The 27,324-nt window shown below is 43.9% G+C and overlaps 1 protein-coding gene across 3 annotated transcripts in view; it reads left to right on the plus strand.

Moving 5' to 3' along the window:
- Positions 1 to 202: 202 nt before the first annotated feature.
- TYROBP (transmembrane immune signaling adaptor TYROBP) overlaps positions 203 to 27,324 on the plus strand; it is a 29,547-nt gene continuing 2,425 nt past the window's right edge. The window contains exons 1-5 of one of the 3 annotated variants that reach the window (XM_059999504.1): positions 203 to 354; positions 4,014 to 4,190; positions 12,555 to 12,736; positions 26,558 to 26,806; positions 27,188 to 27,214. In XM_059999504.1, coding sequence (XP_059855487.1) covers positions 26,755 to 26,806; positions 27,188 to 27,214 — 79 coding nt within the window. In that variant the 5' untranslated portion in view covers positions 203 to 354; positions 4,014 to 4,190; positions 12,555 to 12,736; positions 26,558 to 26,754. The remainder of the gene's footprint in view (positions 355 to 4,013; positions 4,191 to 12,554; positions 12,737 to 26,557; positions 26,807 to 27,187; positions 27,215 to 27,324) is intronic. The other 2 variants (XM_059999506.1, XM_059999505.1) reach the window with 2 other exon arrangements.

Below are 27,324 nucleotides of genomic sequence, written 5' to 3' on the forward strand. Positions count from 1 at the left end.
ACTTGGGGGCAGCAACACACCGTTCAGCAGCTGCGCGCGCGGCGCATTGTGGGGCGCGTAGGCTTGAGGGCAGGTTAAGCGGTGGCTTGGGTCAGCATGCGAACTGCGTTTCCCGGAAGGCCACGCGACACCCTCTGCCTCACCTTGCTCAAATCTTGGAAGCGGAGGTCTCGCCCCGACAGAGGACGCGCCTCCAGAGCGGCGCGGGGGATTATGGGGTGTAGGGACTGAGGCCCGCGCGGGAAGCAGGGATTGCTGCGCAGGCGTGGGTGGCCGGTAGCGCCCGCTGGACCTTAGCTGGTGGGTGCCCCTGGAGGCACAGACGCGGAGCTGAAGTTGAAGCAGCGGTGGAGGGTAGGCAGTCCATTACTCGAGGAAGAGCGGGATCCCCGGCCCCCCGCTCCACCCCCCCCCCCCTGCCCCACACTGTGTGTGTCCTGGAACCAGCTCACCAGCCGTGAGGCTCTCTCCTGCATCTCCACTGTCCCTAGTATTTCCTTGGCGCTAGTCTTTTTTTTTTTTTTTTTAATTTATGTATTTATTTATTTTTGGCTGCGTTGGGTCTTTGCGGGCTTTCTCTAGTTGTGGCGAGCGGGGGCTACTCTTCGTTGCGGTGCGTGGGCTTCTCATTGCAGTGGCTTCTCTTGTTGGGGAGCACGGGCTCTAGGCACACGGGCTTCAGTAGTTGTGGCTCGTGGGCTTAGTTGCTCCGCGGCGTGTGGGGTCTTCCCAGACCAGGGCTCAAACCCGTGTCCCCTGCATTGGCAGGCGGATTCCTAACCACTGCGCCACCAGGGAAGTCCCAGTGCTCCAGTCTTAAGAGGAAAAAAAAAAAAATCCTTTTCTCTCATTTCCTTTTATAGCCACACCCCCTTTTAAAAAAAACCACCTTACTATAGTAACGTTCAACCGTGCACAAAAATAGAATAGTACGATGATCCTCCAGCTACCCATCCAACAATTATCAACATATGACCAGTCTTGTTTTATTTTTTCTGCTTCCCTCCCTGGCTGAATTTGTTTAAAGCAAATGCCAGACATCATATGATTTCATCCATAAATACTTTTGTATGTATCTCTAAAATATAAGGTTCTTAAAAAAAAAAAACTTTATCACCTAAAAAACGAATAATTCCATAATATTATCCAATATCCAACCCATCACCAAATTTCCCTGATCATCTTATAAATGTCTCCTGTTAGCTTGTTCAAATCAGAATCCAAACAGGATAGTGCATTGCATTTTGTTGGTACCTCTTTAAGTCTTATTCAATGACAGTTCCCCCTCACTCCCATCTATCTCACAGTCTGGTTGCACTTCTTGGTGTCCTTTAATATGTTCTTCGGTCCCCTGTATGCCCTGCAAACTGGTAAATCTAGAGGCTGGGTCGGATTCAGATTCAATTTAGGGGTAAGTATGCTTCGTGGGTGATGACAAGTCCTTCCATCAGGAGGCACATAATACTGCCTGGATGTTTCTTTTTTTGTGTGATGTTAATATTCAGTGTTGGGTTTGAGTGTTGTCGGCCTGATCCATCCATTATGAAACCACAGCCAAACCTCAGGAAGGAAGTGTCTCCATGATCTCCCCTCCATCTCTCTCCCTCTATTTCACAAATGTTGGCGCCTATTGCTAAACCTCTTCCTTGTTGCTAAGCTCAAGAGGCAATTCTCCATCCTCAACTCACTGGTCCTGTAATAATGGACCTGTCCCATGCTGTCCAGTAGGGTAGCCACTAGCCACACAAGTGGCTTTTGAGAGGTTAACTAGTTCTAATTGAGATGTGTGCTGTAAGTATAAAATACACACTGCGATTTCAAAGACAGTACAAAAAGAAGAATGTAAAATATCTCAAGAATTTAAAAAATATTGATAACATGTTGAAACGATAGTTTTGGGGTATATTAATAATAAAATACACGAGAGAGCTATTTTATTAAAAGTACTTTCACCTGTTTACTTTTTAAGTGTGGCTACTAGAAATTTTAAAATCACCTATGTGATTCACATTACATTTCTAGTAGAAAGTGTTGTTCTAGACCAGTGGTTTTCAAGTGTGATCTCTGGACCAGCGGCGTTAGCGTTAGCATCAGCATCACATGACAACTTGTTAGAAATGCAAATTCTCTGTCGCCCTGGACCTACTGAACCAGAGTCTCTGGGGATGGGACCCAGCAGTCTGCATTTTACCAAGCCCTCCAGACCATTCCTGTCTGAAAACTCCCCTCCCAGTTTCTGTGACACAGTACCCTCCCAAACCCACCTACTTCTCACCCCTTCACTGTTAGCACTGTGGTCTGAGCATCATTCGGTCCTACCTGGACCACTGCAATTGCTTACAAACTGGTTTCCTGGCATCTAATCTACTTGTAGTTGTAGTTGTAGTTTCCTGGCATCTACCCTACTTGTAGTTCTCACACACAGCTCTGGGGCTCCTCCAAAAACATAAATCAGATCACATTACTTCCCTGCTTAAAACCTTCCAGTGACTTCTTATTGCATTTAGAATAAAATCCAAACTCCTTCCTGTGGCCCCTGCAGCCTCCCCACCTTCACATCATCCCCCAGCTCGCCCTTCGCTTTTTCTGCCCCAGCCTTGCCACCTTTCTCGCTGTTGCTCACACTCCCAGCTCTTTCTTGCCTCGGGGACTTTGTGATGGCCATTCCCTCTTCTGAGAACACGGTTCTTTGTAGGACTGGCTCTCTCTTTTCCTTCGGGCCTCAGCTTAGATGTCCTCATCTCCATGCTGCCATGTGTCATTAAAGCCCGGCTCCCTGCACCCATGTTCACACAATGTCACCCACCTTTCATTCTCAGCATGGCACGTACCACACACTGTTCTTCTTCATTTGTCTTATCATGCATGCACACGGGGGCAGGAACTCATCTCTCTAGCCCACCACTTTGTCCTCAGCTCCTCCCACAGTGCCTGCACACAGTAGGTGCTTAAAAAAGGTCTTTTCACTGACCCAGCATGTGAACTTCTACAGCTGCTCCTCCTCAGTCTCTCTAGCTTCCTCCACCTACTCTGAAATCAGAGGACCGTTGGCATCCATGGTGTTTGAAATCTCAGAACGTTCCCCATGACAATCCTGATTTCTGGCTTCTGCCACATTGGGATATCTGACAACACAGAGCCCACTTTCCAACTTGGGACCAGTAGGCTGGAGCTGCTATACCTGTGAGAGCTTGCTGAGGATACAGAAAACAAAGAACAGAGGGACGTTAACACATAGGGGTGGTTATGCAGCAGATGGAGGTGCTGAGGGGCCAAACAAGAGCCAGTGAAGCCATCGGAAATTAACAGCAGTGGGAAGCCACTGCTGCTCCAGGCGGGAAGAACAAAGGGAGGAGGTGGTGTCACCAGAGGCTGTGAGCCACAACTACTGAGCCCACGCGCCTAGAGCCTGTGCTCCGCATCGAGAGAAGTTACTGCAATGACAAACCCGCGCACTGCAACGAAGAGTAGCCCCTGCTCGCCACAACTAGAGAAAGCCGGCACGCAGCAACGAAGACCCAATGCAGCCAAAAATCAATAAAATAAAATAAAATAAAAAAGAAATTCACAAAGACCTCAGTGGGGCTGTTCTCGTGTGGTGTCTGTGCTGTGGCTGGAGTCCGATGTTGACTGGGGTGGGGTCATTTGAGAACTCTAGGGGCTGATGTCCAAGGTGGCTCACTCACACTGCTGGCAATGTTGCTGGCTGTCGGTTGAGAGCTCGGTGGGCTGTTGACCCGAGCAACTACACGTGGCTACTCCAGCATGGTGACCTTACATGGTGGCCGGCTTCTTCCAGAGCATGTGTTCCAAAAGATCCAGGCAGAAACTGTATGTTTGTTTGTTTGTTTTTATGACTTGGCCTCAAAAATCCCACAGCATCACTTCTGCAGTCACAAACCCACCCAGATTCAAGATGAAGCTACATAGATCCCACCTTTTGATGTGAGGAACTTGCTACAAAGATTGTTATTTGAGGCACTGATAGGAGTCCTTTTCTGTCTTGACTCTAGACATTCTCCTGAGATGAACTTCTCTGTTATAGTCTGGTGGCTTTGATGACTAACTACACGGCTACGATTCCAAGCCCTATTTGCAGCCCAGACCCTCTCTTGATGTATAGAATGGTTATCAACTGGACATCCCTCCTCCCAGATATTATGTAGACACTTCAAAATATCTAAACGCAGGTAATTCTCTTTTTTTCTTATTAGTTATCTATTTTATACATATTAGTGTATATATGTCAATCCCAATCTCCCAATTCATCACACCACCACCCCCCCGCCACTTTCCTTGGTGTCCATACATTTGTTCTCTACATCTGTGTCTCTATTTCTGCCCTGAAAACCAGTTCATCTGTACCATTTTTCTAGGTTCCACATATATGCGTTAATATACGATATTTGTTTTTCTCTTTCTGACTTACTTCACTCTGTATGACAGTCTCTAGATCCATCCACATCTCTACAGATGACCCAGTTTTGTTCCTTTTCATGTCTGAGTAATATTCCATTGTATATATGTACCACATCTTTATCCATTCGTCTGTCGATGGACATTTAGGTTGCTTCCATGACCTGGCTACTGCAATGAACATTGGGGTGCATGTGCCTTTTGAATTATGGTTTTCTCTGGGTATATGCCCAGTAGTGGGATTGCTGGGTCATATGGTAATTCTATTTTTAGTTTTTTAAGACACCTCCATAGGGGCTGTCTCAATTTACATTCCCACCAACAGTGCAAGAGGGCTCCCTTTTCTCCACACCCTCTCCAGCATTTGTTGTTTGTAGATTTTCTGATGATGCCCATTCTAATTGGTGTGAGGTGGTACCTTATTGTAGTTTCGATTTGCATTTCTCTAATAATTAGTGATGTTGAGCAGCTTTTCATGTGCTTCTTGGCCATCTGTATGTCTTCTTTGGAGAAATGTCTATTTAGGTCTTCTATCCATTTTTGGATTGGGTTGTTTGTTTTTTTAATATTGAGCTGCATGAGCTCTTTATATATTTTGGAGATTAATCCTTTGTCTGTTGATTTCTTTGCAAATATTTTCTCCCATTCTGAGGGTTGTCTTTTTGTCTTGATTAGAGTTTCCTTTGCTTTGCAAAAGCTTTTTAGTTTCATTAGGTCCCATTTGTTTATTTTTGTTTTTATTTCCATTACTCTAGGAGGTGGATCAAAAAAAATCTTGCTGTGATTTATGTCAGAGTGTTCTTCCTATATTTTCCTCTAAGAGTTTTATAGTGTCCGGCCTTACATTTAGGTCTCTAATCAATTTTGAGTTTATTTTTGTGTATGGTGTTAGGGAGTGTTCTAATTTCATTCTTTTACATGTAGCTGTCCAGTTTTCCCAGCACCACTTATTGAAGAGACTGTCTTTTCTCCATTGTATATCCTTGCCTCCCTTGTCATAGATTAGTTGACCATAGGGGCATGAGTTTCTATGCATGGTATCTCTGGGCTTTCTATCCTGTTCCATTGACCTATATTTCTGTTTTGTGCCAGTACCATATTGTCTTGATTACTGTAGATTGGTAGTATAGTCTGAAGTCAGGGAGTCTGATTCCTCCAGCTCCATTTTTTTCCCTCAAGACTGCTTTGGCTATTCGGGGTCTTTTGTGTCTCCATAAAAATTTTAAGATTTTTTGTTCTAGTTCCGTAAAAAATGCCAATGGTAATTTGATAGGAATTGCATTGAATCTGTAGATTGTTTTGGGTAGTATAGTCATTTTCACAATATTGATTCTACTGATCCAAGAACATGGTATATTTCTCCACCTGTTTGTGTCAACTTTGATTTCTTTCATCAGTGTCTTATAGTTTTCTGAGTACAGGTCTTTTACCTCCTTAGGTAGGTTTATTCCTAGGTATTTTATTCTTTTTGTTGCAATGGTGAATGGGATTGTTTCCTTAATTTCTCTTTCTGATCTTTCATTGTTAGTGTATAGGAATGTAAGAGATTTCTGTGCATTAATTTTGTATCCTGCAACTTTACCAGATTCATTGATTAGCTCTAGTAGTTTTCTGGTGGTATCTTTAGGATTCTCTATGTATAGTATCATGTCATCTGCAAACAGTGACAGTTTTACTTCTTCTTTTCCAATTTGTATTCCTTTTATTTCTTTTTCTTCTCTGATTGCCGTGGCTAGGACTTCCAAAACTATGTTGAATAATAGTGGTGAGAGTGGACATCCTTGTCTTGTTCCTGATCTTAAAGGAAATGCTTTCATTTTTTCACCATTGAGAATGGTGTTTGCTGTGGGTTTGTCGTATATGGCCTTTATTATGTTGAGGTAGGTTCCTTCTGTGCCCACTTTCTGGAGAGTTTTTATCATAAATACGTGTTGAATTTTGTCAAAAGCTTTTTCTGCATCTATTGAGATGATCATATGGTTTTTATTTTCAGTTTGTTAATATGGTGTATCACATTGATTGATTTGCATATATTGAAGAATCCTTGCATCCCTGGGATAAATCCCACTTGATCATGGTGTATGATCCTTTTAATGTGTTGTTGGATCCTGTTTGCTAGTATTTTGTTGAGGATTTTTGCATCTGATATTGGTCTGTAATTTTCTTTTTTTTTTGTAGTATCTTTGTCTGGTTTTGGTATCAGGGTGATGGTGGCCTCATAGAATGAGTTTGGGAGTGTTCCTTCCTCTGCAATTTTGGGGAAGAATTTGAGAAGGATGGGTGTTAGCTCTTCTCTAAATGTTTGATAGAATTCATCTGTGAAGCCATCTGGTCCTGGACTTTTGTTTGTTGGAAGATTTTTTTTTTTTTTTTTTTTTTTTTTGCTGTACGCGGGCCTCTCACTGTTGTGGCCACTCCCATTGCGGAGCACAGGCTCCGGACGCACAGGCTCAGTGGCCATGGCTCACGGGCCCAGCCACTCCGTGGCATGTGGGATCTTCCCGGACCGGGGCACGAACCCGTGTCCCCTGCCTCGGCGGGCGGACTCTCAACCACTGCGCCACCAGGGAAGCCCTGTTGGAAGATTTTTAATCAAGTTTCAATTTCATTACTTGTGATTGGTCTGTTCATATTTTCTATTTCTTCCTGCTTCAGTCTTGGAAGGTTATACCTTTCTAAGAATTTGTCCATTTCTTCCAGATTGTCCATTTTATTGGCATAGAGTTGCTTGTAGTAGTCTCTTAGGATGCTTTGTATTTCTGCAGTGTCATTGTAACTTCTCCTTTTTCATTTCTAATTTTATTAATTTGAGTCCTCTCCCTCTTTTTCTTGATGAGTCTGGTTAATGGTTTATCAATTTTGTTTATCTTTTCAAAGAACCAGCTTTTAATTTTATTGATCTTTGCTATTGTTTTCTTTGTTTCTATTTCATTTATTTCTGCTCTGATCTTTATGATTTCTTTCCTTCAACTAACTTTGGGTTTTGTTTGTTCTTCTTTCTCTGGTTCCTTTAGGTGTAAGGTTAGATTGTTTATTTGAGATTTTTCTTGTTTCTTGAGGTAGGCTTGTATTGCTATAAACGTCCCTCTTAGAACTGCTTTTCCTGCATCCCATAGGTTTTGGATTGTCGTGTTTTCATTGTAATTTGTCTCTAGGTATTTTTTGATTTCCTCTTTGATTTCTTCAGTGATCTCTTGGTTATTTAGTAACATATTGTTTAGCCTCCACGTGTTTGTGTTTTTTGTGTGTGTGTGTGTGTTTGTGTTTTTTACATTTTTTTCCCTGTAATTGATTTCTAATCTCATAGTGTTGTGGTTGGAAAAGGTGCTTGATATGATTTCCATTTTCTTAAATTTACCGAGGCTTGATTTGTGACACAAGATGTGATCTATCCTGGAGAATGTTCCGTGCACACTTGAGAAGAAAGTGTAACCTGCTGTTTTTGGATGGAATGTCCTATAAATGTCAATTAAATCTATCTGGTTTATTTTGTCATTTAAAGCTTGTGTTTCCTTATTAATTTTCTGTCTGGATGATCTGTCCATTGGTTTAAGTGAGGTGTTAAAGTCCTCCACTACTATTGTGCTACTGTCGATTTCCTCTTTTATAGCTGTTAGCAGTTGCCTTATGTATTGAGGTGCTCTTATGTTGGGTGCATATATATTTATAATTGTTATATCTTCTTCTTGGATTGATACCTTGATCATTATGTAGTGTTCTTCCTTGTCTCTTGTAACATTCTTTATTTTAAAGTCTATTTTATCTGATATGAGTATTGCTACTCCAGCTTTCTTTTGATTTCCATTTGCATGGAATATCTTTTTCCATTCTCTCACTTTCAATCTGTGTGTGTCCCTAGGTCTGAAGGGGGTCTCTTGTAGACAGAATATATATGGGTCTTGTTTTTGTATCCATTCAGTGAGCCTGTGTCTTTTGGTTGGAGCATTTAATCCATTCACGTTTAAGGTAATTATCAATACATATGTTCCTATTACCAATTTTTTAATTGTTATGGGTTTGTTTTTGTAGGTCCTTTTCTTCTCTTGTGTTTCCCACTTAGAGAAGTTCCTTTAGCATTTGTTGTAGAGCTGTTTTGGTGGTGCTGAATTCTCTTAGCTTTTGCTTGTCTGTAAAGCTTTTGATTTCTCCATCAAATCTGAATGAGGTCCTTACCGGGTAAAGTAATCTTGGTTGTAGGTTCTTCCCTTTCATCACTTTAAATATATGGTGCCACTCCCTTCTGGCTTGTAGAGTTTCTGCTGAGAAATCAGCTGTTAACTTGTGGGAGTTCCCTTGTATGTTATTTGTTGTTTTTCCCCTGTTGCTTTCAATAATTTTTCTTTGTCTTTAATTTTTGTCAATTTGATTACTGTGTGTCTCGGGGTGTTTCTCCTTGGGTTTATCCTGCCTGGGACTCTCTGTGCTTCCTGGACTTGGGTGGCTATTTCCTTTCCCATGTTAGGGAAGTTTTCAACTATAATCTCTTCAAATATTTTCTCGGGTCCTTTCTCTCTCTCTTCTCCTTCTGGGACCCCTATAATGTGAATGTTGTTGCATTTAATGTTGTCCCAGAGGTCTCTTAGGCTGTCTTCATTTCTTTTCATTCTTTTTTTTTTATTCTGTTCCATGGTAGTGAATTCCACCATTCTGTCTTCCAGGTCACTTATCTGTTCTTCTGCCTCAGTTATTCTGCTATTGATTCCTTCTAATGTATTTTTCATTTCAGTTATTGTATTGTTCATCTCTGTTTGTTTGCTCTTTAATTCTTCTAGGTGTTTGTTGTTTAATTCTTCTAGGTCTTTGTTAAACATTTCTTGCATCTTCTTGATCTTTGCTTCCATTCTTTTTCTGAGGTCCTTGATCATCTTCACTATCATTATTCTGAATTCTTTTTCTGGAAGGTTGCCTATCTCCACTTTATTTAGTTGTTTTTCTGGGGTTTTATCTTGTTCCTTCATCTGGTAAAAAGTCCTCTGTCTTTTCATTTTGTCTATCTTTCTGTGAATGTGGTTTTCCTTCCACAGGCTGCAGAACTGTTGTTCTTCTTGCTTCTGCTGTCTGCCCTCTTAAACTCAGGTAATTCTGATACCCAGTTGCTGATTGGGAATCACTGTTCTTCAAGATGAATGCTAACTTTCTTACAGTGGCATTCAGGGCTCCCATCTTTCCACATTATACAGACCCTGATTTGGCCCCAACCTCATCTCTCTGCCTCTGGACTTTAGGGATTCACCAAGACAATCTCTAAGTGGTTTCTCGCCTGTGAACCTTAGTACATGCTCTTCCATTTAACTGATTGTGCTCTCATTTTTAATACACATATCTGGGGTTACCTCCATCGGAAGCCACTTCCTTTCTCAGACTGGGAGAGGTACCTGCCTCAGGGCCCAGCAATGGCTTGGGCCCCTACACTCACTGCATTTCAGGAGCCTGTGTCTGTGTGGCCTGCCATTGCACCTGCTTTCTGCCTGACCCTTGTGAATGGCTAATAAGCAGCCGTTTAATGGATTGTGGAAGTCAGTTATGCTGAAATTCCCAAAGAGATATACCTCCCTATTCACACTCATATAATCCTCTCCCCTTGAATCTGCCTTGGACATGTGACTTGCTTTAACCAATAGAATATGACAGAAGTCACCCCCAGCCAGTTCCTGGCTAAGCCTTAAGATTGTCAGTTTTTGCTTCTGTGTACTCAGGAGCTCTGAGCTCTGAGTTGGGGAGACCACATGGAAAGGCCATGTGGAGACCTAAGGAAGCCAGGTAACAGCGAGAATCGATGCCCCTCATACATGACCCCAGTTCAGCTGTTCTAGTTATCCCTTAGCCATTCGAACTTTTTCCAAAGCACCAGACACGCAAATGAAGAAGCTCTCTTGGATGTTCTTTTTTTTCTTGGATGTTCTAACCAGAGCTGACATCATGTGGAACAGAGACAAACCATCTCTGCATCTATTCAAAATCTTGAAACACAGGACAGTGAACAAATAATAACATGGTTGCTGTTTTAAGCCATTAGTTGTAGGGAATTTTGTTATGCAGCAATGGCTACCTGATACACACTGAGTAAACTATTTCCTATTCCTCTGTACACTCACTGCCCAGATCAGGGCTGGCATATTGTATGCATTCATTTATTTGCTCACTCATTCACTGATTCATTCACTAATTTATTCTTTCACCAGATATTTATTGAGATCCTGCCATGTGCCAAGCTCTGTTCTAGGTGCTGTGGATACACTGGTGAAAAGACAGGCAAAATCATGGAATTCATATAATATAAAGTGTGATTTCAGTGTAAGAGCGATCATCCTGGGTAATGTACCAGAATGATTGGCCAGAGACAGAGTAAAGAAAGCAAGAATGTATTATAGAACAGAAACATAATGTCATACCAGCTGGGTTTATGTCTCAGCCATTTGGGGGAAAATATCAATTTGGAGCCTCATCTTGCATGATAAATGAAAATAAATTCCAGATGGACTAGAGGAAAATGTGGGAAGAAAATTACACAATAAAAATCTTGAAAAAAAAATCTTGAAGATGAAATAAATATTTAATAACCTCTGGGTTGGAAAAGACTTTCTGAACTTTAAGAGAATAAATCACAGGGACTTCCCTGGCGGTCCGGTGGTTAAGACTCCGTGTTTCCACTGCAGCGGTCATGGGTTCGATCCCTGGTGATCCCTGGTTGAGGAACTAAGATCCCGTATGCCGTGCTGCACAGCCAAAAATAAATAAATAAATAAAAATTTAAAAATCCTGTTAAAAAAAGAACAAATTACAAAGGAAAGGATAGATGGGTTTGACTGTATAAAAAGTTAAATATCCCATATGTTCAAAAAGGGCATGACGGGGCTTCCCTGGTGGCGCAGTGGTTGAGAGTCTGCCTGCCGATGCAGGGGACACGGGTTCGCGCCCCGGTCCGGGAAGATCCCATATGCCGCGGAGCTTCTGGGCCCGTGAGCCATGGCCGCTGAGCCTGCGCGTCCGGAGCCTGTGCTCCGCAACTGGAGAGGCCGCAACAGTGAGAGGCCAGCATACCGCAAAAAAAAAAAAAAAAAAAAGGGCATGACTAAAATTGAAGTGAAATAAATAGTAGAGAAAAATATTTGCAACAGGTATGATAGAAAAGTGGTTAATGTAATAAAGATATTAATAAATTAATGTGGAATTAACAGGAAAAGCCAATACCCAAAAGAAAGATGAGTAATTAATATGAAAAGACAATTCAAAGAAGAAATACAAATGGCCAAAAAAGATGAAAGGCAAGTTTATCCCCAGTAATATTCAAATAACTTGCCACTTGAAATACTGAGATGCATCCCTTTGTCTGTCAAATCAGCAAGGATGTTTGAAATGTGGTTCCCTTTGGTGAGGAGAGTTCAGGGAAATGGAAGACCCTGTTCACATTCACTATGATTGGGATGTGAATGGGAGTGACCCTTCCAGAGAAGGATTGGGCAGCCTGAGTCCAAAGCCTGAGAATGTGCATATCTGTTAATTCACCATTTACCCTGCTAGGAACTTAGCCCCTGGAAAGGATCCGGCAAGTGGAAAAGATTTCACTACAAGGATTTTTATAACACCATTTTAAAAATAATAGCGAAACGAACAAAAACTAATTGGAAATAATTTGACTGTGTCCTACTAGCATTTGACAAAGATCCATGGGATGTTAATTGGTGTTTGAGAATAAAGACTCCTTGATAAAATAAATGTGGGAAATGCTGGCTTGAAAGAAGTTAGGTGAGCTGCAGGAATTTTCCTCAACATGCTAGAGTCCATGATAACTGTATGAGGGTACCTCCTAGGCATTTTTTTCCTGAATGTATTTACTTATTTCTGACTTCATTTTCAGTTCTTTAGCAGTTGTTGGCAACTATCATGCCATTTCTTCTCTCTCATTCTATTGCCACCTCACGGCCCAAGACCTACTCAGATTCAAGGGGTGGGGTAATAGACTCCACCCTTTGATGGAAGATGCTGTGAAGTCAGATGGCAAAGGATAAGGAGCCAGGGAGGGGTGAAAAATTGGAGCCATTTTTGCAGTTGACCAGAGCCCTTTCTTTTCTTTTCTTTTCTTTTTTTTTTTTTTGCGGTACGCGGGCCTCTCACTGTTGTGGCCTCTCCCGTTGCAGAGCACAGGCTCCGGACGCGCAGGCTCAGCGGCCATGGCTCAGACGGGCCCAGCCGCTCTGCGGCATGTGGGATCTTCCCGGACCGGGGCACGAACCCGTGTCCCCTGCATTGGCAGGCGGACTCTCAACCACTGCGCCACCAGGGAAGCCCTAGAGCCCTTTCTTCATGTGTATAAGGCAAGGTAAATTACTAGCAATTGTAACCAAAGAACCCCCAAATCTCAGTGGCTTGATGCAACTTATTTTCTTTCACAGGGTTGTATGATACAGCAGGTGGGGTAGCTCTGCTCCTCAGAGCCACTTAGGGACCCAGGCTCCTCCCACCTGGCACCTCTGGGCTCCTTTAGCTTCCCTGCACCTGCACTTAGTCCTCTCCATTGGTGAATGTTAAAAGAGGTGAGGATCCTAAGTGGGAGGTTTGGGGGATCACACCCGGAAGTCAGACAGCATCTGCCCACTTGCTCATTGGCTCACATACCTGATTATAAGGGAGGATGGGAAATGTGGTCCAGCTGTGTGCAAAGGGGCAAAGGGGGCAGTTTTAGTGAGCAATTAGTCTCTGCTACATATTTGGGAACATGCTGTATCTGAACACAGAGAAGGGTTATCTTGTTTATTTATTTGTTTTCTTGTGTATCACCTGTCTTCTTCCACTAGGATGTAAGCTGCAGGAAGGCAGTTTTATTCACCATTGCATACCCATCACCCATCCAGGGGCCCAGTAAGCACTCAACAAATATGTGATGGAATAAATGGATGAATGCATGAGTGAATGAAAAATTCAGTAACTTCACAGGACACAATATTATGAACCAATTAAGAATGATACTTCTTTTTTTTTAAGAGACTTTAAAAATTTTAATTAATTAATTAATTTATTTACTTTTGGCTGCATTGGGCCTTCATTGCTGCCCGCGGGATTTCTCTAGCTGCGGTGAGCAGGGGCTACTCTTCCTTGCGGTGCGCAGGCTTCTCATTGCAGTGGCTTCTCTTGTTGCAGATCATGGGCTTTAGGAGTGCGGGATTCATTAGTTGTGGCACACGGGCTCAGTAGTTGTGGCTCGTGGACCCTAAAGTACAGGTCCAGTTGTGTGGTGCACAGGCTTAGTTGCTCTGTGGCATGTGGGATCTTCCCAGACCAGGGCTCGAACCCGTGTCGCCTGCATTGGCAAGTGGATTCTTAACCACTGCGCCACCAGGGAAGTCCCAAGAAAATGCTCACATATAATGAGCATTTAGGTAGGGTCTATGTTAGGTAGGACATGAATCCGTAACAGAACTCAATATAACTACAGCTTAAACAAAGGAGAACTTTAATTCTCTCTCACCAGTAGACCAAGCATAAGCAGTCCAGGGCTTCATGGTGTCAGTATGGAGGCTTTATGGCATCAGAGATGCAGACTGCTTTGACCTATGGCTCTCCCATCCCTAGGGGAGCGTCCCGGCCTGAGTGGTCCAAGGTGGCTCCCACCACATCCATGCTCCAGGCAGTGGGAAGGGGAAAAGGGAAATGGAGACTCAGCCCACCACTCTTTCTAAGCATAGGTGGACAGAGAAATAAAATCTTAGCTTTGGTGTCTAATTTATTCTGAGGGTCATCTCTTTGGTTTCTTCCCAGGGCAAATAGCGAGGGTAACAGTGAGGTCACGTCATGAATGAGCAGTCAAAGGGAATATAGCTGCTTGTTTCAGGTTAATACAAGTTGGTTGCAAAAATGGGCAGAATGCAAATTTGCATATATGATATGGTCAGAAATATATAAAAATATACCCAGTAAAATGACAGGATGGAAATATAACGAAATACTGTAATGAGGTTGTCTCTCAGATGTAGGTGAAGTTTCTTTTTCTTTTTTCTTTTTGTATTTTGCTGTTTTTCAAAATTTTCACAACGAGCAAGCATTATTAGATCTTTTAAATTTTATTTATTGTGACATATAGAACACCTATCAAAAGAGCCCACAAAACCCCCAAACAAAAAGCAAATGCACGGCATAATGAATCATGGAGTGAACACTCGACCATCTACCGCCACAGAAAAAAAAGAGGTCATCAGTGCAGTCTAGAAAATGTTTTGTCCTTTTTTATTCGTAAAGCTTCCTCTTCTCTGACAGGTTACCACCATTTTGATTTGATAGACTCCCTTCCTTGCTTTTCTTAATAGTTTTTCCCCCTACCTGTGCTTCCTAAACACTGTAGTCTCATCTGGACTATTTTTAAACTTTATGCAAATGAGGACCATATTGCATGTACTCTTTTGTATATGGCTTTTTCTTCTTTTACTTAACATTCTGTTTGTGAGATAAATCCACGTTGTAGCAAGTATTAGTATCTACTGTGTTTATTCTGTGGATCCAGGATAATTATTATCATTATTGTGTGAATGGGCTACAATATACGTACCCATTCTCCTGTGATGGACATATGTGTTGGTTCCCCTGAAGGGCTTTGCAAATAGCGCAGCTGTGAAGAGGTTTATACAGGCTTCCTGGTGTCCATCCACTAGTCTCCCCAGGATACAGGTAGAGGGGCAGAAGTTCTGAGTCACTGGGAAAAACAATGTCATACTGTTTCCAAAGTGGTTAAACCACTTCCACTCACTCCTTCAGCAGCTTTACAATAAGTCTTGATATCAGGTAGGGTGAGAGACCTCTCATCTTGTTCTTGTCTAAGAGTATCTTTGGTATAATCGGCTCTTTGTATTTCAGTGTAAAATTTAGGATCCATCTGCAAGTTCCACAGAATAAAGCTTTTAGAGTCTAGATTATGAATGGATTGAATATATAGGTAAATTCAGGGGAAACTGCTATCCAAATCCAATAACATGGTATATCAAACCATTTATCTAGATTTTTTTAAAAGTCTTTTACAGAGTTTCCCTGTACAGGCTTTTCATATAGTTTGTTAGATTTATTACTAGCTACTTGGCCATTTATGCTAATGTAAAGTGTTACTTTTTTCCACCTTTGTTTGGTTTATGGCTGGTATATAGCAATAAAATTGATTTTTGTAGGTTGATTTTATATCCAGTTACCTCACTAAATTCTGTTATGAATTCTAATAAATTAGTCTATAGAGTTTTCTGAATTTTCTTTAGCCAGAATCATATAATCTATTAATAATGGTGGCAATAACCTTTTATTTATTTTCCTGCTTTACTTCAGAGTTAAGGTCTCCAGGACAAAATTGAACAGAAGTGATGACAATAGGCATCTTTCTTTGTCTTATTCCAAACTTAGAAGGAAAACATTTTTTTTTAGATTTTTTTTTTTGATGTGGACCATTTTTTAAGTCTTTATTGGATTTGTTACAATGTGGCTTCTGTTTTATGTTTTGATTTCTCGGCCCTGAGGCATATGGGGTCTTAGCTCCCTGACCAGGGATCAAACACACACACCCCCTTCATTGGAAGGCAAAGTCTTAACCACTGGACAACCAGGGAAGTCCCCGAAGGAAAACTTTTAATATTTAACCATTAAATGTTTTGATACTTAACCATAAGTGATGCTAGCTGTCGGTTTTGGTAGTGCTATTCATCAAATTTTTATAAAACTTTTTTATTGGAGTATATTTTATTTAAAATGCTCTATTAGTTTCAGGTGTACAGCCAAGTGAATCAGTAATACATATTTGTGTATCCACTCTGTTTTAGATTCTTTTCTCATATAGGTCATTACAGAGTATTGAGTAGAGTTCCCTGTGCTATACAGTAGGTCCTTATTAGTTGTCTATTTTATATATAGTTATTCATCAAATATTTAAATTCACTTCTATTCCTAGTTTTCTGAAAGAATGTTGAATTTCATCAAAAACTTTTGGCATCTGTTGAGGTAATCATATGCTTCCCCCCTTAACCTGTTAATGTGCTGGTTTACATTGATTTTCTAATATTCAACCCATCTTGCTTTCTTACTATAACTCTAACTTGGTCATGATCTATTCAAATATTGCCTCTACCCCATTCTTCTATGACTACAGTGAAATAAGTTAGAAATTCTCTTTCATCCTATCTTCTGTATTTCTCTTTTTTTAAAAAATATCTTTATTGGAGTATAATTGCTTTACAATGGTGTGTAAGTTTTTGCTTTATAACAAAGTGAATCAACTATACATATACATATATCCCCATATCTCCTCCCTCTTGCGTCTCCCTCCCACCCTCCCTATCTCACCCCTCTAGGTGGTCACAAAGCACCGAGCTGATCTCCCTGTGCTATGCAGCTGCTTCCCACTAGCTATCTGTTTTACATTTGGTAGTGTATATATGTGCAGTGGCTTCTCTTGTTGCGGAGCACGGGTTCTAGGCGTGTGGGCTTCAGTAGTTGAAGCACGCGGTCTCAGTAGCTGTGGCTCGCGGGCTCTAGAGCACAGGCTCAGTAGTTGTGTTGCACGGGCTTCGTTGCTCTGCGGCATGTGTGATCTTCCTGGACCAGGGCTCGAACCCGTGTCCCCTGTACTGACAGGAGGATTCTTAGCCACTGCGCCACCAGGGAAGCCCTTAACCATTTTTAAAGTGTACAATTCAGGGGCATTAAGTACATTCACAGTGTTGTGCAACCATCACCACTATCTATTTCCAGAATGTTTTTGTCACCTGAAGGCTTCGACTATTCTCTTCTTTGATGTCTGCCCTTGCATCATCTCTGGGATTCCTGTAAAGTAACCCATGATGACATCCCTCGACCATCCTGTGTCCCCTCTCTTGCTCTTGTCCACCAGTTAGGAGAGACCAGTGTAGAAGTAATCCTTCAGCAGTTGGCGCTGTCCTTTTACGGGAGGGGTGTCTTCGAACGCGCAAGAACACGGGCACTCCTTCTGGGGTCAGGAGGCTGGTCAGCCCTTCCTCAGCCTGACAGCTGTGTCAGGAGGGTTCCAAGGGGCCACAGTGGGAAGTGCAGGAGTGTTTTATCTTTGTTTGCAGGAGTTCTGCTGAGCTGGGAGTCCCTCATGAGGGCCCTGGAAGGAAAGTTGCTTTATGCCCTCCGTGGGGATTATTTATTTATTTATACTTTTTTTTTTTTACATCTTTATTGGATTATAATTGCTTACAGTGGTGTGTTAGTTTCTGCCTCTACTGAATTCTGGATAGTTTTTTTCTTAATTTTTTTAACCTACCTCCTTTTTCCAGCTATGTCTAATCTCTATTAAACACACTCATTGAGTTTTTAATTTCAGTGATTATATTTTTTCCGTTCTAGATTGCTTTTTGTTTTGTATTCGAATACCGAAAAAAAAAACCTCTCTCACTTTTTATAATTTCCAGTTTCCTGATAAAAACTTCAAACTTGTGTTTTGTTTTCTTGAAAATTCGTGTAGCTATAGCATAGTGAAGGGGGTATAAGGATAAACTGCAAGTTCACATGAAAGCTAGGTGACTCCGGGCTCATTCTTACCTTGAGTGTGATGGCCTTCAGGTTTCAGCTTAAAATGAAGAGCTGAGGTTCAGACTTGCCAGTCTGGGTGGATCTGGGCCTTTACTTTTGCTCCTCTACTCTCAGACTGTCTTCTGAGTTGGAAAATGCCTTCGGGACAAATGAAGGCATTTGTCCCAAAGGCATTTGAGTTTTGAACTCCTCTCTTGTTTTATTCTGAGTTTTCAGTACTGTTTCCTTAGCCTCTTACTAGTGCTTTGCTGCTTTTAGTAAATTTTTTTTCCCATAGACTTCATCCTGCATTTTTATCTGTTCTCCAATGGAGGGTGGTTTCTGATTTCTTTAGAACACCACTCCTGGCAGAAGAAGTCCTGTATTTTTTTCTTCTGCAAAATTGAATTTATTTGTTTGTTGTGTTTTCTGATATTGAAATATCTTTTCCCCCAATTACATAGATTAAAAATATTCCCCATAAAAAAAATCAAATTTTTAAAAGTAAGAAAATATAGGGCTTCCCTGGTGGCGCAGTGGTTAAGAATCCACCTACCAATGCAGGGGACATGGGTTCGAGCCCTGGTTCAGGAAGATCCCACATGCCGCAGAGCAACTAAGCCCGTGCGCCACAACTACTGATTCTGCGTTCTAGAACCTGTGAGCCACAACTACTGAGCCCGCGTGCCACAACTACTGAAGCCCGCATGCCTAGAGCCCACACTCCGCAACAAGAGAAGCCACAGCAATAAGAAGCCCGCGCACTGCAACAAAGAGTAGCCCCCACTCGCCGCAACTAGAGAAAGCCCATGCACAGCAACAAAGACCCAACACAGCCAAAAATAAAAACAAATAAATTAATTTAAAAAAATAAATAATCTAAATCCCACTGCCCAGAGATACCACAGTTGGCATTCACTTGACTACACATTCATACTTCTTTCTATGCAGATATACACAATTTTACTTATATCATTTTATGTAAATGGCATCATGTTATACCCACATTGTTCTCATATAGTTCCTTCACTTTTTTTTTAGATTTTTTTTTTGATGTGGACCATTTTTAAAGTCTTTATTGAATTTGTTACAATATTGCTTCTGTTTTATGTTTTGGTTTTTTGGCCACGAGGCATGTGAGATCTTAGCTCCCTGATGAGGGATCGAACGCGCACCCACTGCGTTGGAAGGCGAAGTCTTAACCTCTGGATCACGAGGGATGTCCCAGTTCCTTTCCTTTCAACCCTGTTTTGTGATTACCCTCCCCCATCTCCTATCCTGATCCAAGTCACCGGTATTACCAGCGTTAGCGGCCCAGGTGTATCCTTACATAGTTTACTCCACCATCACTCAAATATGCAAACATGTATACATATATTTATAAGGGATTCTTTTTGGTCATTGTTTGGAATCGCACTAGATTCACTTCTCTGCATCTTGCTTTTCTCAGTTAAAATCCCTTCAAATCAGCTTGCAGAGTTCTAATTCATTGGTAATGACTGCGTTTATGATATGGGTAAAACACAGTTGATAAATCTATCAAGTATTGCTTTAATTATATTTAAAAGGCCTTCATTTTATGAATAAAACTTGGCCATTGTGGTCTAAGATGGGTGCCCACTGCCAGTGTCAGGGCCACACTCCAGCCAAGAGGAAGGGCAGAGACGGGCAGGGCACACTTTTGCCTTCAGAAACACAACCGGGCCACTTCCCTGGCGGTCCAGTGGTTAAGATTCCGTGCTCCCAATGCAAGGGGCACGGGTTCAATTCCTGGTTGGGGAACTAAGATCTCGAATGCCACACAACGTGGCCAAAAAACAAACTGAAAACAAAACAAACAAACAAAAAGACAGAAGTTGCCCATTTTGTTTCTTCCCACATTCCATGGGCCAGAAGACAGTTACAAGGCCTCACCTGGCTCCAAAGAGACTGAGAAACATAGTCTTGGCCAGGGGACCAGATGCCCAATTCCAAATGCTATTTCAATAGAAGAAGGGGAGAAAACAATGTTTGCTGATCACTAGAATTCAGGCTCACTCACCTTCTAGCCAAACAGTGCTTGCTAGCACTTTCCCTTACGCCAGAGTGGGAAACATCTGGGTAGTCATCCACTGATAGGAAATAACTGACAGGAAATAAAGAGATTGTGAAACCTCTTTACCAGTTTCTTTGGTGCTTACAGCTGTCATTTCATTAAAAACAAAAACAATTTTTTTTATTCAGGTAGAATTTACATAGAGTAAAAATCACCCTTTTTAGTGTATTTTTCTATGGGTTTGAAGAATGCATACAGCCATGTAATTGTCACCACGATGAAAATATAGAATTCTATCACTCCCGGATTTCCCTTTGTGGTCAACCTCTCCCTCTACTTCCAGCCCTTGGCAGGCACTGATCTGATTTCTGTCCCTATAGTTTACCTTTTCCAGAATGTCATATGAATGGAATCGTGTATGTAGACTTTTGAGTCTGGCTTCTTTCACTTAACATGATGCATTTCAGATGTGTCTGTGCTGTTGTGTGTATTAGTAGCTTATTCCCTTTAATTGCCAAATAGTATTCCATTGTATGGAAGTATCACAGTTTGTTTATCCATTCATCTGTTGACGAACACTTGGGTTGTTTCTAGTTTTGGGCAATTATGACGAAAGCCACTATTCATATAGCATACTGGTTTTTATGTGCACTTAAGTTTTCACTTCTCTGGGGTAAAAACCTAGGAATGAGGGCTTCCCTGGTGGTGCAGTGGTTAAGAATCTGCCTGCCAACGCAGGGGACACGGGTTCGAGCCTAGGTCCGGGAAGATCCCACATGCCATGGAGCAACTAAGCCCGTGCACTGAGCTGAGCCTGCACTCTAGAGTCCGTGAGCCACAACTACTGAGCCTACTTGCTACAGCTACTGAAGCCCACGCACCTAGAGCCCATGCTCTGTAACAAGAGAAACCACCGCAATGAGAAGCCAGCGCACTGCAACAAAGAGTAGCCCCCATTCACCACAACTAGAGAAAGCCCGCGCACAGCAAGAAGACCCAGTGCAGCCACAAACATAACAAAACAAAACAAAAAACCACCTAGGAATGAGATTGTTGGGTCATATGGTAAGAATATGTTTAACCTTCTAAGAAACAGCCGAACTGTTTTCTAAAGGGTCTGTACTATTTTGCCCTCCCATCGGCAACGTATAAGAGTTCTAGCTGTTCACATCTTTGGCAGCTCTAGATATTGTCAGTGTTGTTGTTGTTGTTGTTTGCCATTCTAATAGATGTGTAGTGGTATCTCATTGTGGTTTTCCATTTTATTTTGACCAAAGAATCAAACTATTATCTTATCTAGGAAGGGTAAGGCAGGCCAGATGGATTGGTTCCCCTGGTATTTTGGACAATTCTCATGCTTTCTATCCAGAGGTCCAGGGCTTTCTGAACATCAGCTCTACATTTTGGGAATTTCCTACCTTATGAATTTGGCCTCCCCAGTCTAGAAATCAGAGACCACTTTCCCACCCTTTCTTGCAGCTGTGGTGTGGGCATGTTTTCCGTACTCTGCCAACCAAATGCACCCATGTTTGAAAATTGTTTTTTTAATTTGGAAAATTTTGAAAAGACAGAAAAGTAGACAGAAGAGTATGAGGAGTCCTCAATAATCTATCTACTCCCAACAACCGGCCAACCATGGCCCATCCTTTACCACTCATTCCCCTCTTCTGTCTCGTTATGTAGCAAATCCCAAACATCATATTTCATCTGCAAGTATTTTGGTACTCACATCATGATTCGATTTGAAAGAGAGTGAGAAGGAGGCAACCTGTAAAATCGATTCTGATGTGAACATCAGAAGTCTTAGCAGAAAATTCTGTGTGGGCATTAAGATTTGTGTAGCCCCGGGAGTGCTTCTCTGGCCCTCCTAGAGATTCAGCGGTTTCCTTAACATCATTGAACACACCTCCTTTTCTGTTGCCTTGGTTTCTATGGTATGTAACGAAGAACCCTGACTGCTATGTTTGGGTCAAGTGTAACGTTGCCAGGGGGTGGGCACGGATAATTCCTACTTTCAAATTGTGGAAGCAGCAAGTCTTTTGAGAAAGGGGTAGGGATAAGAGATGTCATGGGCATCCATCGTACTGATGACCCGGTGCCCCTCTTTCCTTCTGGAAATTAAACTCCCTTTGTCTTAGTGTAGGTTCCCCTAGAAGCAGACGCTGAAAGAGGATTCAAGTGCAAGCCATTTACTTGAAGTTCAGAGAACACCAACAGGGAGTGGGGAAGGGAGACAGGGAAGGATGAGCCAATGAAGGGTGTGTTATCTAGAGCAATTGGAGCTTAATCTTGCTGGGGAATCCTGGAAGACTGTAGAACAGTCTAGAGTTGTTCATCCAAGTCTTGAGGGAGCTGGGGTATTTATCTACCAACTCCCGTCAGTTATTGGTAGAGAGCTGCTCCCAGGAGCATTAACCCCCTGGCCCTTTCCAGCTTGGGCGGAGTGGGTTGCAACAGCCAGAAAGAGCCCTCAAGAAGATAGCCACAGTGCAGGCACTCAGAAGCCAGGTTGTGTGCTTGGAAATGGTAAATGCTGAGGGAATATGGGTGAGACACCAACAGCATCCCCCCATGCTGCTTCTAGGGACGGTTCCTCCCTCCTGCTCCATTTCAGTGTCCTCATGCATCCTGCCATTTTCTTACAGATTTCACCCCTCACCCCAGTTTTGAGGTGGGCAGATTATTTGTGTTGAGCCAATCTTTGCCCTTTCCCAGGATATATATCTATATCTATATTATATATCCCTATCTATCTATCTATCTAACCAACCAGCGTTCTTGGACTCCTTAATCAATAGTAATTGATAAGAGGCCAGATGAGAAATTCAGGCAAGGCTCTACTGGGACTCGTGCTGCAGCACGAAGGAGCAAAAACAAGTAACAGTTCCCCTTGCTTGCTTCCTGAAGGGGAGTGAGCTGGTAACTTAAATTGGGTGAGGGTAGGGGTGGGTTCATGGGTCCGGGCCGGAGGGTTGGCTTAGGTGGTTGGCCAACCCACTTGGTGGTGCTGTGTGCAGGGACCACGTGCAGTATCCTGCTTTTGCTCCTGACACCTCAGAAGTGGTAGTTGGGTTTTTGATCTTTTTTGGTTTTTTTAATATTTATTTATTTATTTTGGCTGTGCTGGTCTTAGTTGCAGCATGTGGACTTCTTAGTTGCAGCATGCATGTGGGATCTAGTTCGCTGACCAGGAATCGAACCCGGGACCCTGCACTGGGAGCATGGCATGGAGTCCTACCCACTGGGCTACCAGGGAAGTCCCAGTCTTTTTTTTTTTTGCGGTATGCGGGCCTCTCACTGTTGTGGCCTCTCCCGTTGCGGAGCACAGGCTCCGGACACGCAGGCCCAGTGGCCATGGCTCACGGGCCCAGCCGCTCCGCAGCATGTGGGATCCTCCTGGACCGGGGCACGAACCCGTGTCCCCTGCATCGGCAGGCGGACTCTCAACCACTGTGCCACCAGGGAAGCCCGAGGAGCCATGTTTAATACAACCTGTTACCACTGGTGGTCATTAGGGCCAAGAGCCAAAGAATATTTATTGAGCATCTGCTATGTGTGCTGGGGACACAACGGTGAACAAGACAGAAAGATTCCTCTTCTTATGGAGTTTCCATTCTAGAGGAAGTGGCGGACCATAGAAATAGGAATACGTAAGTCAGAGAATTTCAGGCATGACAAATACAAGAAGAAAATGAAATTGGTAGGAGGTGACTTGAGCAGTGGTGACAAGGAGAGGCCTCTGTGAGTGTGTAGCATTTGGGTTGACACCTGGAGGATGAGAAAGGGTCAATTATTCAAAGACTTCAGGAAAAGCATCACAGACAGGGGGAACAGCAGGTACAAAGGCCCTGAGGTGAGAATGAGCTTGACTTATTCAAGAAACAGCAAGAAGACCAGTGTAACTGGAGTAGGGGAAGTGAGGTGAAAAGAGGCCCGAGGGGAGGACACAGAGATGGGCAGGTTTTTACATGAACATATGTTTTTATTTCTCTCGGGTAAATGCCTTCTTTTGCAGAATTGCTGGATCTATGCGTAGGTGACTATTTAACTTTATAAGAAACTATCAAACTCTTTTCCAAGGTTCTATTTTACATTTCCAATTGCTCCACGTCTCTGCTGACACTTGGTAGGGTCCGTGTTTTTAATTATTGTCATTCTAGGGACTTCCCTGGTGGTCCAGTGTTTGGGACTCCACACTCCCAAGGCAGGGGGCCCAGGTTTGATCCCTGATCAGGCAACTAGATCCTGCATGCCACAGCTGAGACTGGGTGAAGTCAAATAAATACTTAAAAAAATTTTTTTTTGTCATTTTAGTAGGTGTGTATTTCATTGTGGTTTTAGTTTGTATCTCCCTAATAACATGATGTTGAGTGTTTTTTCACATGTTATTCGGCCAGTCACATCTCTTGTTTTGTGACGTGTCTGTTCCAATCTTCCGGCCATTTAAAAAAGTGGGTTATTTGTCTCACTTTTCAGAAAGCTTCCTCTGGCTGGTGTGGGGAAGATGGACTGTAGGGGGCAAAAGTGGAAGCAGGGAGAGTGGGGAGGGACTGTAGCTCCCACAGAGGCAAGCTTGTCACAGACTCAGCACACAGCCTGCCTTCTGGGAAAGTCAACTTTGACCTTCCCCAACTCTTGCGCTGCTGCCAGGAGAGACTGAGACACTTACAGATCTGGTGGCCAGGGGGGCAACGCTGCTTCCTGGAGTCTGGCTCTGGGAGGAGGATGCTGCCCTCCATCTCAGCCCGTTCCTTTTCCTGGTGGAATGGAGACCAGGGAGTGGAGACCAGCCCAGGCTGGCGTATTGGGGTCTGCACCAGTAAAGTTGTACCTGTCGCTAAAATATTGAAATACTTCACTTTGGGTTGGTAAAGAGCCTCTATCCCACGTCCCACAAATATCTACCACCACCCCAGTTGGCTCCCTTGGGACACCTCAGACTTCCCCACATCTCGTCAACCAAAGGGGAGCCCCAGGACTCTGATCCAGCCCTGTGGCCACATCTGTTCTGACTAGGTGCTGCCTGGGTGTGGGGCTGGTAGACTGGGGACAGCCTGGGCCTGGCTGCAGTTGGAAGAATCAGATCAGGAGGCCAAGGCTGAGCGGTAGAGGGAGGATTTTTCTCAAGGCGAGCCCAGAACTGAAAACTTGAAGTACTAATAACAGTAACAGCAATGATGTTGATAAAGATTAACATTCATCGAGCATATACAGGGTGCCAGGAAGCCTGATTCTAACAGACCTCACAAAATCCTCACGAGAAACTGGATCATTGCAGCAGCCTGGCCCCCAGCTCCTGCCCCTGCCCCCCACAGTCTGCTCCCCACCCCCAGCCAGAGGGAGCCCTGGGAACACCCGAGTCATATCAAAGCCCTCCCGGCTCAGAGCTTCCTCTGGTCTCTGACTGCCCCCCCCCGCGCCCCCCCCCCCACCCCCGGCTTGCTGGGCTTCAGCCACCTTGAGATGCCTGGTGCGCCAGTAGGGCCTGCAGGACCTACTCCCTCCAGACCTGGTGGTGGTGGTGGTGATGGTGGGGTGTTGATTCTTCTGCGGCGGAACTCGGCCAGGCCTGGGCAGCGGCGATGTTAGCAGCCAGTGCTGCCTGGGACTCGGCCCTGGCCCTCTTCCAGACTCGAATACTACGCCCCCGCAACAGGCCACTCAGCGTCTGTCCCATGACCAGCATCCAGTTTCCCCTTTTTTCTCCTGAGCCCGGCCCCCTGGGGAGCTGTGGGTGTTCCGCCTGGACAGGGGAGGGGGGCTTGCTGCTGCTGGCCCTAACCTCAGGTTCCTCCTTCCCCAGCCCCAGCTCATCTGCTGGGGCTAGAAGTCCTTGTCATCTCCTGGGTGGCCTCCGTCAGTGCTCGCTTCCAGCCACTTCCTCATTTGGTGCGAGCAGCCTAACCTGGCCCAGTGTTACCACGTTTCCCCCACCTGCCTCACCCCAAAGCCCCAGTCCTGCATCTGTGCTGTGTGCATCTGTGTCACTGCCTATTCCTCTCCCTCTTTCTCTGCCTTCCCGCTACTTTCTCCTTCCCTATCCTCCATCTTGGTTCTTTTTTCTTTCTAAGGGTCAAATATTTGTCTTTGGGTCCTGGGTTCCATTTCTGCCTTTATGTTCTGTGTCACCTTGGGCAAGTGTCTTTATCTTTCTGTAAAATGAGGATCAGAGCATCTCCCTCAGAAGAGTGTTCTTGGGGGTTAAATGCATGAACACTTGGGACGGGGTGCCTGCACGTCGTTAGTACCCGTATCCTGATGGCTCTCTTTTAATATCCTATGAACATCACATGGTTCTGATTGTCAAGTAATTATAACTGGTTCTTATAAAAAGCTGACAAGGGTCAGACCCTGTTCTAGAAATATTAATTCATTTGATTCCCCACAACAATAGTATAAAGTAGGTACTATTTTACTCCTCATTTTACAGATGAGGAAACTGAGGCCCAGAGAGGTTGAGTGACTTGTTCAAGATTGTCCAGCCAGGAAGAGGCAGAGATAACTTCAAGCACAGTCAGCCACAGACCCTCCTGTTATAATGATGTCTGACCCCTGCCTAGGGATGGAGGTCGAGTTGACACATGTATCTTTTGCCCTTCGTTCCAGCCACTGGGGACTGCAGCATGGCCCTCTGGGGTGTCTGGGCCTGACTCTCTGGTGGTATCCGTCTCCGTTCCTCCTCCCCCATCGTCCCCTCCTCCCTCCTGCCACCACCCACCTCAGACTTCCTCCTTTCCTTGGTTGGACACTACGTCACATCCCACCCGCCTTGGACTGTGGTGTCCAGCAGCGTCGCCTGCATCATGGGGGGCCTTGGACCTTACAACAGGCTCCTGTCTCTCCTGACTGTGGGTGGTGAGTTGGGGGCTTCGGCAGCTCCTGGGCTCAGTTCTGGGCAGGAAAGGGAACAGGGCGGAAAGAGAGAACCAAAGGGTGGGGGATGATACTGGAGCAGATCCCTGGGGCCCAAAACCCTATGGGTCTCTCCCAGACCCTGTGCCCCACAAGATCTGGCCTCTGGGAGAAGCAGAGGGAGGGGATTCTGAGGGTGTTGCAACAGGACACGTCGATGTAGAAGTAACACAGTCCGGTGGCCGTGATGCCGGCCCGCAGGTCCCACCAGACGTGGCTCTCCACCTGCGCCTGCTGCCTGTTAGGACCCACCCTACGCAGCTTCTCTGCCCAACCCCCAGTCATAGTCACGTGTCTCAGTTTACCTTCTTTTTCTCTCCTCAGGTCTCAGCCTCGTTCAGGCCCACGCAGGTAGGCCTAGACCTTGCGATCCCCCTCCCTACCTCCCAAAGACCACCCCACCTCTGTCCCTTCCCCAGTCTCTCCACACCACCCCCTGATGACTGACACCACCTCCCAAT

The sequence above is a fragment of the Delphinus delphis genome, chromosome 20 (assembly GCF_949987515.2).
Source record: "Delphinus delphis chromosome 20, mDelDel1.2, whole genome shotgun sequence".
Classification (NCBI taxonomy): domain Eukaryota; kingdom Metazoa; phylum Chordata; class Mammalia; order Artiodactyla; family Delphinidae; genus Delphinus; species Delphinus delphis.